Here is a 14,893-nt window from a genome sequence, read left to right as displayed (position 1 = left end):
ACAAATCCACTTCAGTTGGTTTATTTTTCTTGGCTTAAACCGATTATCGTCCAGGGCCGTACTTTATAAGTAGGACCGTAGGGGTTGGGAACATGGCAGTTAGAAATATATGAAAAATTGTTAGGTATTCGTTTGAAAGAGAACTCTTTTTTCATTAAATGAAAAAAATGTTTGTAAAAAAAATGTTAAAGACTACGGTTAGTGGCGTATTTACAAATTCATTATGGAGAGTGATATCCGAAAAAAAATCTGATGAATAAACGCCAATCTTTCCCGGGTACCTTTAATCGTTATACTACATCTGTATAAGGTGCACTAATGAACTTATTAATGAAAACGCCGCGAAATCGGATGAAAATTAAAAGTAAAAAGGCTCTTGGGGTGATGTAATATCATCCAGATCACACGCCTTGAATACGCCACTGACTCTTCATGATCGTCATCGATGTTAAAAATTAAGTAGGTATCTATATAGTACTGATAGATATTTAGCAAGAAGGACGTTTAAACTGCATAATGCTTTTATATCCCGGGTCACTAAAACTATTAATACGGTCCTGAGTCCTGATACATTTTTAGAATAATGTCACGTAAACATGATTACAAATAAACCGTTTTGCAGATGGACCATCTAGTCCGGATTTATTGAAAGTGATTTTGAACATGATTCCGGCAAACCATTGCAAAAGCAATTACGCGTCGATCGGGGTAACTCAGTTGGCGAACGGAATACTCGAAGAAAGCATGATGTGCGCCGGCTATGTGAATGGTGAAAAAGACACTTGTGGGGTAAGTTGCATAATAATTTTGTGTTTCGTGTTTGACGTTTTAAGAGGACTACACTGCCTTCGTACCAGTACCGCAACCAGGTTAATATATTGAAGGGGGTCCTAAAAATGTATTCAATTCCTTTTTTCCGTTCCTTCCCTGAGTACATGTATAAGTACATACATTTTATTTCTTAATAAACACACACAATTATTTAAAATTATTTAAATCTACAAAAGATATTAATAAGTTTTGATTACAATGTCAGGGAATATTTAAAAAAAAATATAATATACTATATTAGCCATTGGGGAAGAGATTGGGGGAGGGGGGGTGTCCGGACCCCAGGTGTGCCACTGAGTCTCGTACATTCGCATAACGTACAAAATTCATGTAATCCTATACCACAACACGTTTGTCGTATGTAATATTGGATTAAATTTGGCCATATCGCACCGCAAACTAACGTGGATGGGTGACGGAAGACGGCCCGCAAAAGGTTTCTCTGCTATCATCAACACTGCTCACTGAACGTTTTCAGCACTATCGGTGGTTTTGTTTGGCATTAAATTTTGTATTTTAGTCCGCGTTTCATACAGATGGCGTTGTAAACTCTCAATAATTAATCATTGCGAACCACCGCAATTGCCTCTCATACATACTTTTGATGCCACTGATAAGCTGCTGGTTTCCAGTCCATATTATATCTTATTCCGTGGATATAATGAACTGGCATCGAGACAATTTCGCTGGACCACAATTACCACTAGTCACAGTCGAGATCCTATAATACCAGACATTTGCATGTCCTGTATACCTACTCTCTACCCCTTTCATCATCACGATACCAGTTCATTATAATGTCTTAGTCCGTGATGAAAACTATACTTTTTCTTTGCCAAACGATTTGTTCCCCTATGGTATCTTCTTTTATGCTCTATCTCCTTGTAACATTGTCGGATTCAGTACCTCTCTATCTACGTGCAGGCGCGCAACCCATTCTGTATTATTGGTCTATGGTATGGACAACAGAGTACTACGTATATTATAATATTCACATTCATCCGTTGTAACTCTATTTATTTATGGTTTCATCACACAGGGCGATTCTGGCGGTCCGCTTCAAATAGCGCACGACAAGTACTTGTGCATGTACACGCAAGTGGGCGTCACGTCATTCGGTAGGCTGTGCGCCAAGAAGAATTCGCCAGGCGTTTACACGAGAGTGTCCAAGTTCTTGCCGTGGATCGAACGAATCGTTTGGCCCAAAAAGTTTGCCTGAAGTAAACATAATATAGATTAAGAGGATGCCACACCTGCACTTGTTAACTCCGTTTTACAAATACGTAAAGCAGTCAGCAAAGAAAATTTTGCGTTCACAATAATACATTTTGCACTGTAAATTCTAAAATAGAAGCGGATTGGCCCGTTAAAAATTTAAATGTAAGATTATTATACAGGGCATCTTGGAGGATTTTGTTGATACATATTTTTATTAAGAAGCAAGTTATGACCTCTTTGAGACTGTAAATTTTTTGTTTTTTTTTTTTTTTTGAAAACGATCATAACTCACTTAAAAATAATAATATTACCTTAACATTTTATTATGAGTCAATTCACTCTAATTTTAAAGCTACATAGCCAAATGGGATATTGGTTACGTAAAATTTGACATGTTGTATGTTTTTAAGACGGAGAAAGCACATGCGTGGCGTCTTCTTAACATCGCTTATCATTGTATTCGGTAGTGAATAATAAACCTAATTATTGCAGCTAGTAATCTGTAAGTATAATATTCTTATGCTGGGTTGCATAAATAATTTATTAAATTTAATGGTTCACTAAAAATTTAATGGACCAATCGTGGGCCACTAAATCTTGTTTAAGGGACCATTAGCTCACTATTGATTCATTAAATTTTTTGTGCGACCCGACACTAGTCTGTTCATTTTTATTTTACGTCGTGTCTGACCCGGTGTTTTAAAGTGGTATTGTTATTATGATATTATTTTTTTTTAATGACCACACAACAGAACATATTTTAAGAAATTTTTACTAGGTGGCACTATCACTATGAGCTGTAAGGACTAGGCCAAATACCTACCCCGGGTATCTTATATGTTTTCTACTCATAAAACGCACATTTTGACGCCTGATAACCCTCCCCACAAAAATATCAATCATTACTAAAAAAAAGGATAAAATAAAAAAGGCGAAGATTTTTAGCATTTATACATTAAATATAATTAAATTATGTACATACAATATAATTAATAACTTAATCAATCATAAGAAATATAATTTGTATCAAATCCGATTTGATGTGTATAATATAAAATAATAATTTCGAAAAATGCCCTAGTATAAAGTACCGAGTAGAGGAATGTCTAATCCATAAAGTATAGAGATTATGAATGATAATTTTACATATATTTTACTACTAGAAAATAGAACCAATGTACAATATTGTACATACATAAAAAAAACACATTATATATTAATACATTATCGTAAAACTGCAATATCCATTGCTATTCAATAAACTTAGAATATAAAATTGTGGATATTTTAATAACAATTTTAACATTTTATATCGGTATCGTGTAATTATAATTTATATTTACATTTATTTACTTGAGTTCTATGATAGTTTATGATGTTACTTTGGAATGTCTTCCAATTTATGTGTTTGGCTTTTGCTTTTTTTTTATTCTGTATTTCTTTACCACATAATTTCACTGTTTTTGAAGACATTTAAAATTTAAAAAAAATTACACTTGTAGTGTGTTAACAAACTATCCAATGTCCACTGACTAAAATATCATGAATACCTACTGAGTAACTGACGTGTGTATAATAATAATAATCAGCTGGTTGGGATTTGTATAGCAGTGATGATCGCATAAATATGCACTATAATATAACTTTAGACATATTGCTATAAATGTTATAAAAACAATAAAATATGCAAAAATAGTAGGTATGCTATTATTTTTACAACTTTTTTTAAGTTAATGGCGAATATTGTTGATAGAAGTTGATATACGTATTATTACTACAATAACTACAATATAACTATATAAGTTAATCTGGTCCATCGAGTCTCGACTGCATTTACACATTGTATTTATTCGGATCTAGTTTATTTAGATCTCTGTATGACTGTATATGTCAGTATGTCACAGGTATATTATTATTAAAATATATACGTATGTAAGTATGTTCCATGTAGTATAATATATAAACATATTTTTAACATTTATAATATTTTAAGTCATTGATGGAAAAATTAATTTATTACGGAAAATTTTTTATGAACCGATTATTACACATGCTTTTACGGGGGGGGAGGGCTTAGTGGGGGCTTAGTGGGCACTTGGACGGAAAATATTTTTAATATTTTTTATGCGGCATTTGTGTATCTAAATTATATAGCTAGATACCTACTTCATAAAAAATTGTCCGTAATAAATTAATTTTTCCATCAATGACTTAAAATATGGTTCACCTCAAAAATAGCGTAAATAAAAAATCGAACACAAAATATTGAATACAAAACAGTGAAAATCATTTAATTGAAAGAATAGTTTAGGGAATAAAAAATTATGGAAATATAAAAATTAAAATTATGAAAACAATTATTATTTTTGTCGTATCTATACTATACATTGTTTTTTTTTTATAAATAAAATATTAATGAACTAATACGTCAAATTATAGGCGATTCCTTTTAAAAAATTTAAATTATCAATTTCTTAATTTACTGGCATGAACTGCAAGTTTTGAATATTTTGACATGATTTTGACGCTACATTCAACTTAGTTCTTTTTTTTTCACGCTCTTTAGCAGCTCCTCCATTTGTAGTTGTACTTTTAGTATCATCCATCGTTCAGGAAAATTTAATAAGCATAAAATAAAATATAGGAAGTTTCACAGCGACAGATTTTGTTGGTATGATTTGTGTACATAGTCTGTCAGTCCACCGTCCACAGTAGGTACACGTACCCGAGGATATAAGCAACAATAATAATAACAATTATTTATTACAGCTAAAAATAACATATTGTGATATAATATTATGATAATATTATAATATACAATCCTAATCTATATACACAGTTCTCTGCATTTAGTGAAATATTGAAATGAATCCTGGCGCACTTTATCAATGAGTTATTAATTTATTATTATATAAAACGACTGGTGGATAGGAACTGAAGTTCCGTTTTTTTTTTTTTTTTACTGATGTCCGGATTTGGTCTAAAAACATTATGGTAACCCTAGGCATATAGGGCCCTTCGGCCCATGAAAAATGACAGGGCGTGCCTGGGCCACGCCTATGAGTTTAGCTAAAACTGGATTTTTACGAATTTTTATGACACATGTATTTCAACGAGTTAAAAACGATAGTGCAAAAAAAAAACTGAATAAATCATCATTTTGGAAGTTATATCCTTCTAAGGAATGCTATTTTAAGTTTATACGCATGCACTAATCACAATCGTATTATACAGCGCTTATAACGAATTTTTAAATTTTTTTTTCGGTAACCTTTGTATTACGGTACAAAAATAAATAGGCGGAAATTTGTACCTACACCCTCTATTTTACCGCACTTCTGCAACTTTTTTGTTTTACCGAAAACCTTTTTAAAGAAATTTTTTTTGTTTCACTAACCTATGTAGTTTAGCATGCTGAAAACGGTGGTCAAGTCAGAACTCAGAATTCAGCGGTTATTGGACTTAGTTTTAAAGTTATAGTTAACTGAAATGTATAGTATTTTCATATAATATGTAGGTACTCTTGGGCGTGGTAATTTTTTTAGCACTATCATTCTTAATTCGTTATAAAAATATGATTTGAAAAAATAAAAAAAACCTCGTGGTAGCTAAAATACAACTATACCTGGCTTTTTAATAATAATACTCGGCATTCAAAGATGCTTGTTCGATAAGGTCCGTGCTCAAAACCTGTTTTACAGCAGAGATAGTTCGTAATATAATATAATATTAATATTTAATGCATATATGTACCATTTGAATTTATTATTATAATAATAATAATAATAATAATAATAGGTATATTAAATGCGATGATGTGTTCTGCAAAACGAATAATAAAACTTACAGTATTACTGTGGTAGTGTGGTATTACTCAAGGGCGCCCGCAGAAATATAAACCGGGGAGAGGGCAAAATAAAAAGTCTCTGATAAATGATAATACAGCAAATACTATTTTTTAATAATTAATATTAACTTAACAGACGGGGAAGCCATGCCCCCCTGGCACCTCCCTGCGGGCGCCAATTATATTACTGATAGTAAAATAAATTACTATACCTATAAAGTGACAATAGTCAATAATAGTATAAATATATCATATATACTTAGTAATATATATAGCCTGCCATCTTGGCTCATTATCGTTTTTGAATGCAATAATTTATTGAAACCACCTGCAACTGTACAGTAGAGTGGTTACCTACTTTCCTCTTTTTTTAGATTGTATTTATGTCCCTACCTATGTTGCGATATGTTGTTACATTGATAATAGTTTGCGTGTACAAGGGACAATTAAATATTATATTTTATATCCACGCGTATACCAACCCATACCAAAAGGTCTTATTAGTTATAGTATATCTATTAATTATTTTAATACATAATTAATAATCATAAGAGAATACATGACTGTCGGAAAAGAGTAAGGAACTATATACCTACCCAATAAAACATTTAATCGGTTTGTTTACAGAATGTGCTCATACCTACCTATACATTACAGACAGAGAAGGTCACTTGTAATGGAAGTGGGATTTGCGATCTTAAACTAGTATATAAATGAGAATTCTGAATTTTTGATTATGTTAATATTTTATTCTTGTGACGTCACACAAACACGACAAATACTGATGTTCATTATTCAGTAACTATACTTGAAGTGTACTAAACGCTAACCTAACGTCGACTCAATATTCCCTCGTAAGCTAGACGATAATAGCTACTATAGTAGATACTATTAAAATATTAATTCTAATAGTTTGGAGCGAAATGAACTGTGCAACAAGCCTACAATGTATATTTATGCTGTTTATTTTATGCATTGTGCGTTTGGGATGTTGTGCGCCGCAAAATGAAGGTAAGTTTATAATAATTTTATTTTGATATTACATTTTTAAAATTCTTTTACAATGCCATGTCGTGTAACTTACATTTTAGATTTGAAGGTATTGACGTAATTTTTGATTTTACAATGATATTTGTTTTTTTTATTTTTTTTGTTATTTTTTTTGTCTTTTGTCACCTTTTAGGGTAGTAAAAATGCTTTAATTTTCTTCAACATCATATTATCTAGTGAATATAGTTGGTATTTTAGGGTGGTAAAAGATAAAAAATGTCCAATGGTCTTCAAAAGTGTCAGGAAAAACAAACTAAAACTTAACGAAAAACTGAGATTTATACTCAAAACCAGTTTTTGAATAAATTTATTTTATTTTTTTTATTGTAACTCTAAAAAAATAACCTTTGATGCTTAGAGTTTTTGAAATATTGCAATTCTTTTTGAGCTATTTAGAGGCATAAGAAAATTTCGATTTTTATTAGTTTTCTTTAAATTATTATAGTCAATAAATAAATATTTGCTCTGTTAAAAAAATAGAAAATATAATGCAACGATCCTTATATATCGTAGTTAGTGGAAATTAAATAAAAAACTTGAGCATAATTCCAAAATATTTTTTTATGTTAAAATTCATAAAATTCACGAACATTAGCAAATAATTTTAAGTTAGAAATTCATAAAAATTCTTCAAAGATTAGAATATCTAAGATTTGAAATTCTTATACAAGATTCCTAGTTTTTCTACATTAAAAAAAAAAGTTTATCGGAAAGTCAAATTATTTTTTTACAAACGTTTGAAATTAGATATTGGATTTTCACTCGTAAATTAACAAATTCTTTAATAATGATTTCTTATTTTGTTATTAACCGTAGATACTTGAAATTTTCATCAAATGTTTATGTTATCCTTTTCTATAAACGATAACATTTTTGAATTAATTTGACTCGTTTTTAGTTATTTTTTGAACTTTTTGAATTAAGTATTGACTTAATGTGTGAAATATAAATTTATTTAAATACTTATAACGATGAAACTATGTTATATTATTCATAATATTATTAATATGAATAAATTCACAAATTTGTATATTAACAGCTGTTAGTAAGTAATAAATGTATTCCATTTAAACCTTTTATACTTCATTTGTTACATTATGTTACATACTTACATTATGACTGTCTCTCCTGCCAACAAGGTTTGCGTCTATATAGGTACGCTCGTTTAAATATACAAATAAATAAATAAATAAATAAATATTCAAAACTACTTTGTAGAAAATACATGATTTTGATTGAAAAATACAAAAAAAACTTACTTTACACTTATTAAGTAATAAAAACTTCTTATTTATAGGTAGGGTGTGTTTATTAATTATAACTTTTCTCGGTGGCATTTACATGCACCTACCTTTCTTCACTTGTTTTTTCCAGCGGAATTTACATGTACCTTATTATAATACCTGTAATCCATTTCGGGTGGAATTTACACGCGCCCGTTATTACGGCGTCATTTTTGAGATTGTGAGCGGAGCAAGGAAGCTATAGTGGTTTTACGATGATGTTTATTATTTTTATACTGTCAACAGCATTTTTACCAGAAGGAGTGCTCCGATTTCAGCATATTATATTATCTTATATTTTAGCAATTTGTATCAAAATTATACTTTAGACAGGTCATTTTTCGATTTTATCAATAGTTTTTTGACGCCACAAGAAAAACCACCGACATTTAATTTTTTAAAACGTTTTTCTTACGTTTTGTATATCACCATAGAAACGAATAAAATGTAAGCCTAATTCCCACTAGGTATATTATATATTATAATTAATGGTTACTTATTAATACATATTTATGATTTGTAAATTTTCTTTCGCCCGCTCAGAATCGTTTTTTATCGAATGCAATCATTGCATTCAAATCGAATACTGTAATACACCATTCTGTCCGAAGGGATGATGGACAAACTTCCACCACCGCGGCTGACCTCCCCCCCCTCCCATGCACTTACCCGTTTTTTTTTGTTTATTAATAGTTACGATTGATTGCAGATTATAATAATAATAGTAGAAATTACTTATTATTAAGTGCGTATTAACTATTACCAATCTAATGTGTACGTAGTATAGAATGAGTGGGCCCCAGAAAAAAATGTTTTTTTGTTGGAATTTTGCTCATCTTACTCGGTGATTTCTGTATTTTTTACTGTCTACTTACAGATGATGTGACCAATACTACTAGTAATCCACCAGTTGATCAACCCAAAGACATGGAATCATATTCGGCTGATGAAAGTAAGTGGTTACTTATTGTAACTATAATTTGACATTTCTTTGACCAGCAGCTAGCTGACAGTAGCTGATCAAAAAAATTATATTATTCAATAATGCACTAATATACTGCAATTTTTTTTTGAATTTTTAATAAGTGTGCAGAAATTATTCGAAGTTGATTTACAAATATATTAAGGATCCACTATTAATTGATTATGAGGAAGAGGAATCAAAGGAATTAATCGAAGTTAAAGATTGTCTGAATTCCTTAACCTTAATCGTCAACGGCACGAAGGCCGAACCAAAAGAATTTCCGCACATGGTAATGTAGAATAAGAATATGAAACACATCGATTATAGGAATGTATTAATAGTTTTCTAATCTATTTGATAATTGTATAGGCTTTGTTGGGTTATAGCAGGTATCCCAGAGATGATACATGGGCCTGCGGTGGATCACTGATCAGCAATAGATGGATCCTGTCCGCAGCGCACTGTGAAAGACTAGACAATACGTTAGTATATGATATTATATAAATATTATAACGATAAATTTACATTTCTTAAGACCAACGAAATGGCTGAAAAAAATATATTCCTTATACAGTTATACACAGTATGAGCAAGGGCTGCTCAAGAGTGGGTTTTCTGGCGATCATCCCATTCTTTCACAAAAAATTGATATTTACGTGTATAGGCGTAAAACAAATAAAGATACTATAATAATTGAATTTACGTAAATAATTCGGGACACTTAACTAAAAGAGTGGCTAATAAATTGCAATAAAGCTGGGCAAGGTAACGGTGTTTTTTAACTCCTTAAGTTAAGTTATTTTAAAATAATTAAATATTAAGTTAAGTTAAAAGCCACTCGTATTTTTTTCGTTAACTCATTATGTTGAATTTAACTTTAAAAAATAATAACTTAACTATTAGTTTAAATTTCCAGACACATAATATTATGGTTTATTAGATACTTTTTTTTTACGCTGAAGAAAATTACTGGGCAAATTTAAAATGATATATCAAAGTAAAAACCTCATTCAACATTTTGCATTATTCTTCGGTCTTAATTTAGATACTCTTGAATAAAATTAACTTGAAGTTAACAAATTAATCTTAAGAAAATTAACTTGCTAAGTTAAAAGTTAATTTAAAAAAAGTAACGTTTTAATTAACTTGATTCATACTTTTGGATTTCTAAGCCTCATAATCCCCTAATTTGTGCTAATAGATTACATACATTACATACATTCCCTCAAACGTAATCAAGGGTTGGATACGCCCGTGAGTATACCTAAGTTCCATTCCTAAATCGGTTTCCACGATGGAATGCTAGTTGACGCTTCTGAGTTGTAGTATATATAAACATATTATTCTAAACTAAGAATACATTTTAATTAAATTTTCATAAAATATACAAAATGTGACACATTCATACTGGTCGGGTTGAAATAAAATACATAGTTTTGTTAATATAAATATATAAAATTTTACGATGTATTGCTATTATAGTTACCTATACTTTAAATATAATTGGTTTTTAAATTTTCAAATTGTTGCACTGCGCATTTCGGTAAATGTCACCACATACTACATTCTTTCGGGATAGTATCACCTAGGTATATACGCAGGTATATAAGCTACGAAAAAGGTTAATTTTGATCAATATTCGTGTGTTGTGAAAACATTATACTATATTATTATTCAAGGACACTCGTGCGCTGGGCACGTGTGGGAGATCTGAACTATTTGTCGGAAACCGACGACGCCAGACCGATGGACTACCAAATCGATCAACGTATAGTGCACCCGGATTATAAAAAACCTTCATTGTACAACGATATAGCGTTGTTCCATTTAGACCAGGACGTGGTGTTTTCGTCGTACGTACGGCCCATTTGTCTTAACGGAGATCAAAACTGGCAGCCGAGTCCCTTGAAGATTGTGATAGCTACTGGTTGGGGACAGATTGAAAACGGTTGGTTTACCATAATTGGCTTAAAACAAACATCGACCAGGGCCGTACTTAAGAGGTATATGGCTGTATGCGTAAATAGGGGGAAAGAGCATGGTTGAGAAATTCCAAATGTTTTTACTGTTATAAATTATAATAGGTATTCATTATTAATAATTACATAAATATATATTTTTAAAAATGCTTCTTATATTTAATTGAAAAAAAGTGAATAAGTAAGGTTTGAAGACGACTACGATCGTACATTTTTAAAATTAGTTAGATACCAAGTACCTTTAGATATACTTCGAAATATGGGTGTCTTAAACTGCATATAATATATGTTTTATGCTCCTGTCATTAAAACTACTAATACGGTCCTGAATCCTGAGTCGTGATTATTCATTTTTAGAATTAATGTCACAAAAGCATGATTATAAGTAAACCGTTTTACAGCTGGACCAACCAGTCCGGATCTGTTAAGAGTTACTCTGGAGATTATCCCGTCGAGCTTGTGCAAAACCAATTATGCGTCGATTGCTAAAAGTCAATTGATGCACGGAATAGTTGAAGACAGCATGATATGCGCGGGCTATGCTGGTGGCGAAAAAGACACCTGTGGGGTAAGTTATATATTGTGTTTCTTGTCCACACTAACGTTTTAAGGGGCATTTCAGAATTTGCAACTAAAGCATATATTGTTGCCTATACGTCTTGAAAGCGTGTAACATGGATAATTTACGCTCAGCAGATCACGTTTAGCTTCGTTAACTTAAAAATGTGTGCGACCTATGACGAAACTTCATGGAAATAACGTTACCCGTGATTGTATGTGTGGGTTTTTAACGATGGTTCAATTTTTTAGCAAGTCTTGAGCTATAATATAGCGTTTAAAATTACGATTAAGAATGCTCATAACAGTGAGAACACAGTGAAACCTGTTCTATCGTAAGAAAAAACCCACGTACAAACACAGATTATTTTCTTACTTTCAACGCGTCGGCGTCAACTGTCAAATAGCTCGATTCACTCTAATATTCAAACTATAACAAAGCTAAACGTGATCTGAGTAGATTTGGTATATGTTACGCACTTGTAAGACTGAGAGGAGTAGAGGACAAATGTCCGTGTAGCGACCTCTTAAGATGACTGCGCTGCATTCCTACACACGCATTACGTAGATATACACAGTTATATGTAATCATGAACCACTACAGACACGTTTGTCGTATTTAAGGCTGTTGAAAGCGGTTTGTTTTTCCTTCGTATTTTCGTGTATTTATAAAAATAACAGGTTGAAAAAAATGCCCGATTTTAATTTTGAAATATATTTGAGTTCCTTATTCTCTTTTCTAGGTTATTTTCGATTTCTTTTTATTTACACTAAAGTAAAGGTGAATTTTGAAAAAAAAAGAAGACTAATTTGGTATTAAAATGGTTGCTCGGCGTGGCGCAGTGGCGTACCCCGTACCTAACCTACTAACTCTACCTACCTTACAGGCTAATGACTTAGTCGTCGCCTTGAATAAAAGGCCTAAATAGTCCTTCATAACCTATAAAAGAGAATAGGGAATATAATTATTTTTTCAAAATTGAAATTGGTCTTTTGTTACTGGGTGAAATGTTTATACTTTGAATGGGATTTTCATGTTGAAACTTTTTTGATCACCAAATATAGTGATGTGTGACCGCCCGTATGTACGTAACGGATTCCCGAGAATCTTATCTGAGGTTTATCTTTAATTACATAAAGCGTTCGGGGAACTCATGCACGCTAATTCTGGTGTAACCAAAGGTGGGCAAGTAAATGAAAATAATTAACTGTGGTAATTTAAGATAGAAAATAAAATTATGTTAACTCGGTTGAAAAAAATTTTTTTTCAAGTTATAATATTTTTAAGTCGTAAATTGCCCTAGTATTTTGATATACATAAACATTTACCAAGACATTTAACACTGTGTATTATAAATAAATGACCAAAGTCGAGTCAACAAATCAGCATTATCTAGTTGGTATGGTTCCGCACGACACGAAAAGAAAATTAACTTAATTGCACGACAATGATAATTAACTTTTAAAAGTTGACTGAATAAGTTTATAAGTCAAAAACAAAAATAATTAACTAGATATGTTAAAAAGTTAAAAAAAAATTAACTTTTGCCCACCTTTGAGTATAACATTTATCTGTTACTAGTTACTAGTCACTAAAGTACACACAGTTACACGTCACTTACGCTAGATATTATAGAATATTGCCTAAATCCAGCAAATGCTTTTAAAAATGGTTTAACAGCCTTAATATTAGATTAAATTTGGGCATATTTCGGATCAAATTTATATAAAGTAAATGATAACGTTAAATCCACCACACGCTCTATCATCGAACTCTTTGAATATTTTAATTTAAAAGCAATTGATAATTCTTTATTAATTTGTTTTGTATTTTTTTTTTTGTTTTGTTAAATTTACTTGAAAATTGTAACGTTTATTACATAAAAAATGACTGGATAGACCGGACAATGCACACTATTATTTCGTCATTATATGATATTGTGTAAAATCTACTTATGATTAAATTAATGATAAATATCCCGTACCCACTTAGACGGGAATTCATTGATTATTGTGAAACGTTACATACTAACAACGTTATGCGTGTGTAAAGTCCTCGTATTGCAGTATTCAGGGGAGGATTTTCAAAAATTTTCTGGGGATATATGGGGGGGGGGTCCAGTCCTTTGGATCACCCCTCGTAAATTCGCCACTGGTAGTATTCACAGTAATCGGTTTCAACGGTTTTTCCTCGATTTTGTCACACAGGGCGATTCTGGCGGTCCGCTTCAACTTGCGCACTCCACTTACTCGTGCATGTACACGCAAATAGGCATCACGTCGGCCGGTAAGCACTGCGCCACGAAAGATTCGCCAGGAATTTACACGAAAGTGTCCAAGTATTTGCCGTGGATTGAACGAATCGTTTGGCCCAAGTCTGGCTGAAATCATCGCACCCATATTACATAGATGAACATCGCTTTGCATTGTACTCACGAATAATTAATATGAAAACCTTTAATAAAATAGTGCAGCTTTTAATCTTTAAGTATGATATTCCGTTTCTGTTTATTTTTATTCGACGTTGGGTCTGACTAGGTGCTTGCAAAATATCTTGCAACGTCCACGCAAATCATAGGTACATTGTTCGTAATATTGTTATTTTTTTTTACTGTAGTAAAAATGATTTACATTAGACGTACATATACGAATGTACGACAAGAAAATAATATATGAACGCGTATGATGTATGTAGATATAAGATATATTATTTGGCTTTGTAACATCTGAATAAATTGACACGGTTATTAACACTTTTTATTTTATTATATTCTATACATATAAATTATAATAATCCAATAAAATTATATTTTAAACGATAAAATGCACACCAATACACATAAACCATAGACATATTAATAAATGGACTGCGCTTTCCTCACCTACCGTCTATCAAAATCTGAAATGTACATTGTGTGAGTGAGATAGAAACTGTTGGGGGCAATCATGAAAGTAATAATAATTATATTTCATTCATTCCATGAAATTATTGTAATTTATAGATTATAAAACTGATAAGTAGTGTCGTAGTGATAACCATCATTGATATTTGATAAGGTCATAAATAATATCATAGAATAATATGACTATTCAATTATTTCCCCCGTACTTACCCCCAACAGTTTGTATCTCTCTCATCAATATCGGTTTCATAATTTCTCTC

At 31.3% G+C, this 14,893-nt stretch overlaps 2 protein-coding genes across 5 annotated transcripts in view; both read left to right on the top strand.

The window, feature by feature from the left end:
* LOC100166697 (serine protease snake) overlaps positions 1–3,988 on the top strand; it is a 4,376-nt gene extending 388 nt beyond the window's left edge. The window contains exons 2-4 of one of the 2 annotated variants that reach the window (XM_008184153.3): positions 1–14; positions 623–789; positions 1,871–3,988. In XM_008184153.3, coding sequence (XP_008182375.2) covers positions 1–14; positions 623–789; positions 1,871–2,050 — 361 coding nt within the window. In that variant the 3' untranslated portion in view covers positions 2,051–3,988. The remainder of the gene's footprint in view (positions 15–622; positions 790–1,870) is intronic. The other variant, XM_029487832.1, reaches the window with a different exon arrangement.
* LOC100159886 (venom protease) lies at positions 1,939–14,485 on the top strand. Of its 3 annotated transcripts, XM_008184152.3 has the most exons (8): positions 6,532–6,750; positions 6,809–6,907; positions 9,107–9,181; positions 9,316–9,482; positions 9,563–9,675; positions 10,873–11,141; positions 11,574–11,740; positions 13,939–14,485. In XM_008184152.3, the coding sequence occupies exons 2-8, from the start codon at positions 6,820–6,822 to the stop codon at positions 14,113–14,115; spliced, it is 1,056 nt and encodes a 351-aa protein (XP_008182374.1). In that variant the 5' UTR covers positions 6,532–6,750; positions 6,809–6,819; the 3' UTR covers positions 14,116–14,485. The 3 variants fall into 3 exon arrangements, with proteins under 3 accessions (XP_016659291.1, XP_008182374.1, XP_001947853.1); XM_016803802.2 differs by lacking the exons at positions 6,532–6,750; positions 6,809–6,907 and adding an exon at positions 1,939–2,051; XM_001947818.5 differs by having other exon boundaries at positions 6,532–6,907.
* Positions 14,486–14,893: the final 408 nt, after the last annotated feature.

Source organism: Acyrthosiphon pisum, chromosome A1 (assembly GCF_005508785.2).
Source record: "Acyrthosiphon pisum isolate AL4f chromosome A1, pea_aphid_22Mar2018_4r6ur, whole genome shotgun sequence".
Classification (NCBI taxonomy): Eukaryota; Metazoa; Arthropoda; class Insecta; order Hemiptera; family Aphididae; genus Acyrthosiphon; species Acyrthosiphon pisum.
Note: the sequence above shows the minus strand (reverse complement) of the source record. Positions and strands in the feature narration are given on the sequence as shown.

What these genes read in the sequence shown, in the direction of transcription:
- LOC100159886 (XM_008184152.3), top strand. Translation starts at nt 6,820, where the DNA reads ATGAACTGTGCAACAAGCCTACAATGTATATTTATGCTGTTTATTTTA. An exon ending in TTGTGCGCCGCAAAATGAAG is followed by an intron (nt 6,908 to 9,106) that starts GTAAGTTTATAA and finishes GTCTACTTACAG; the next exon opens with ATGATGTGACCAATACTACT. An exon ending in TTGGGGACAGATTGAAAACG is followed by an intron (nt 11,142 to 11,573) that starts GTTGGTTTACCA and finishes ACCGTTTTACAG; the next exon opens with CTGGACCAACCAGTCCGGAT.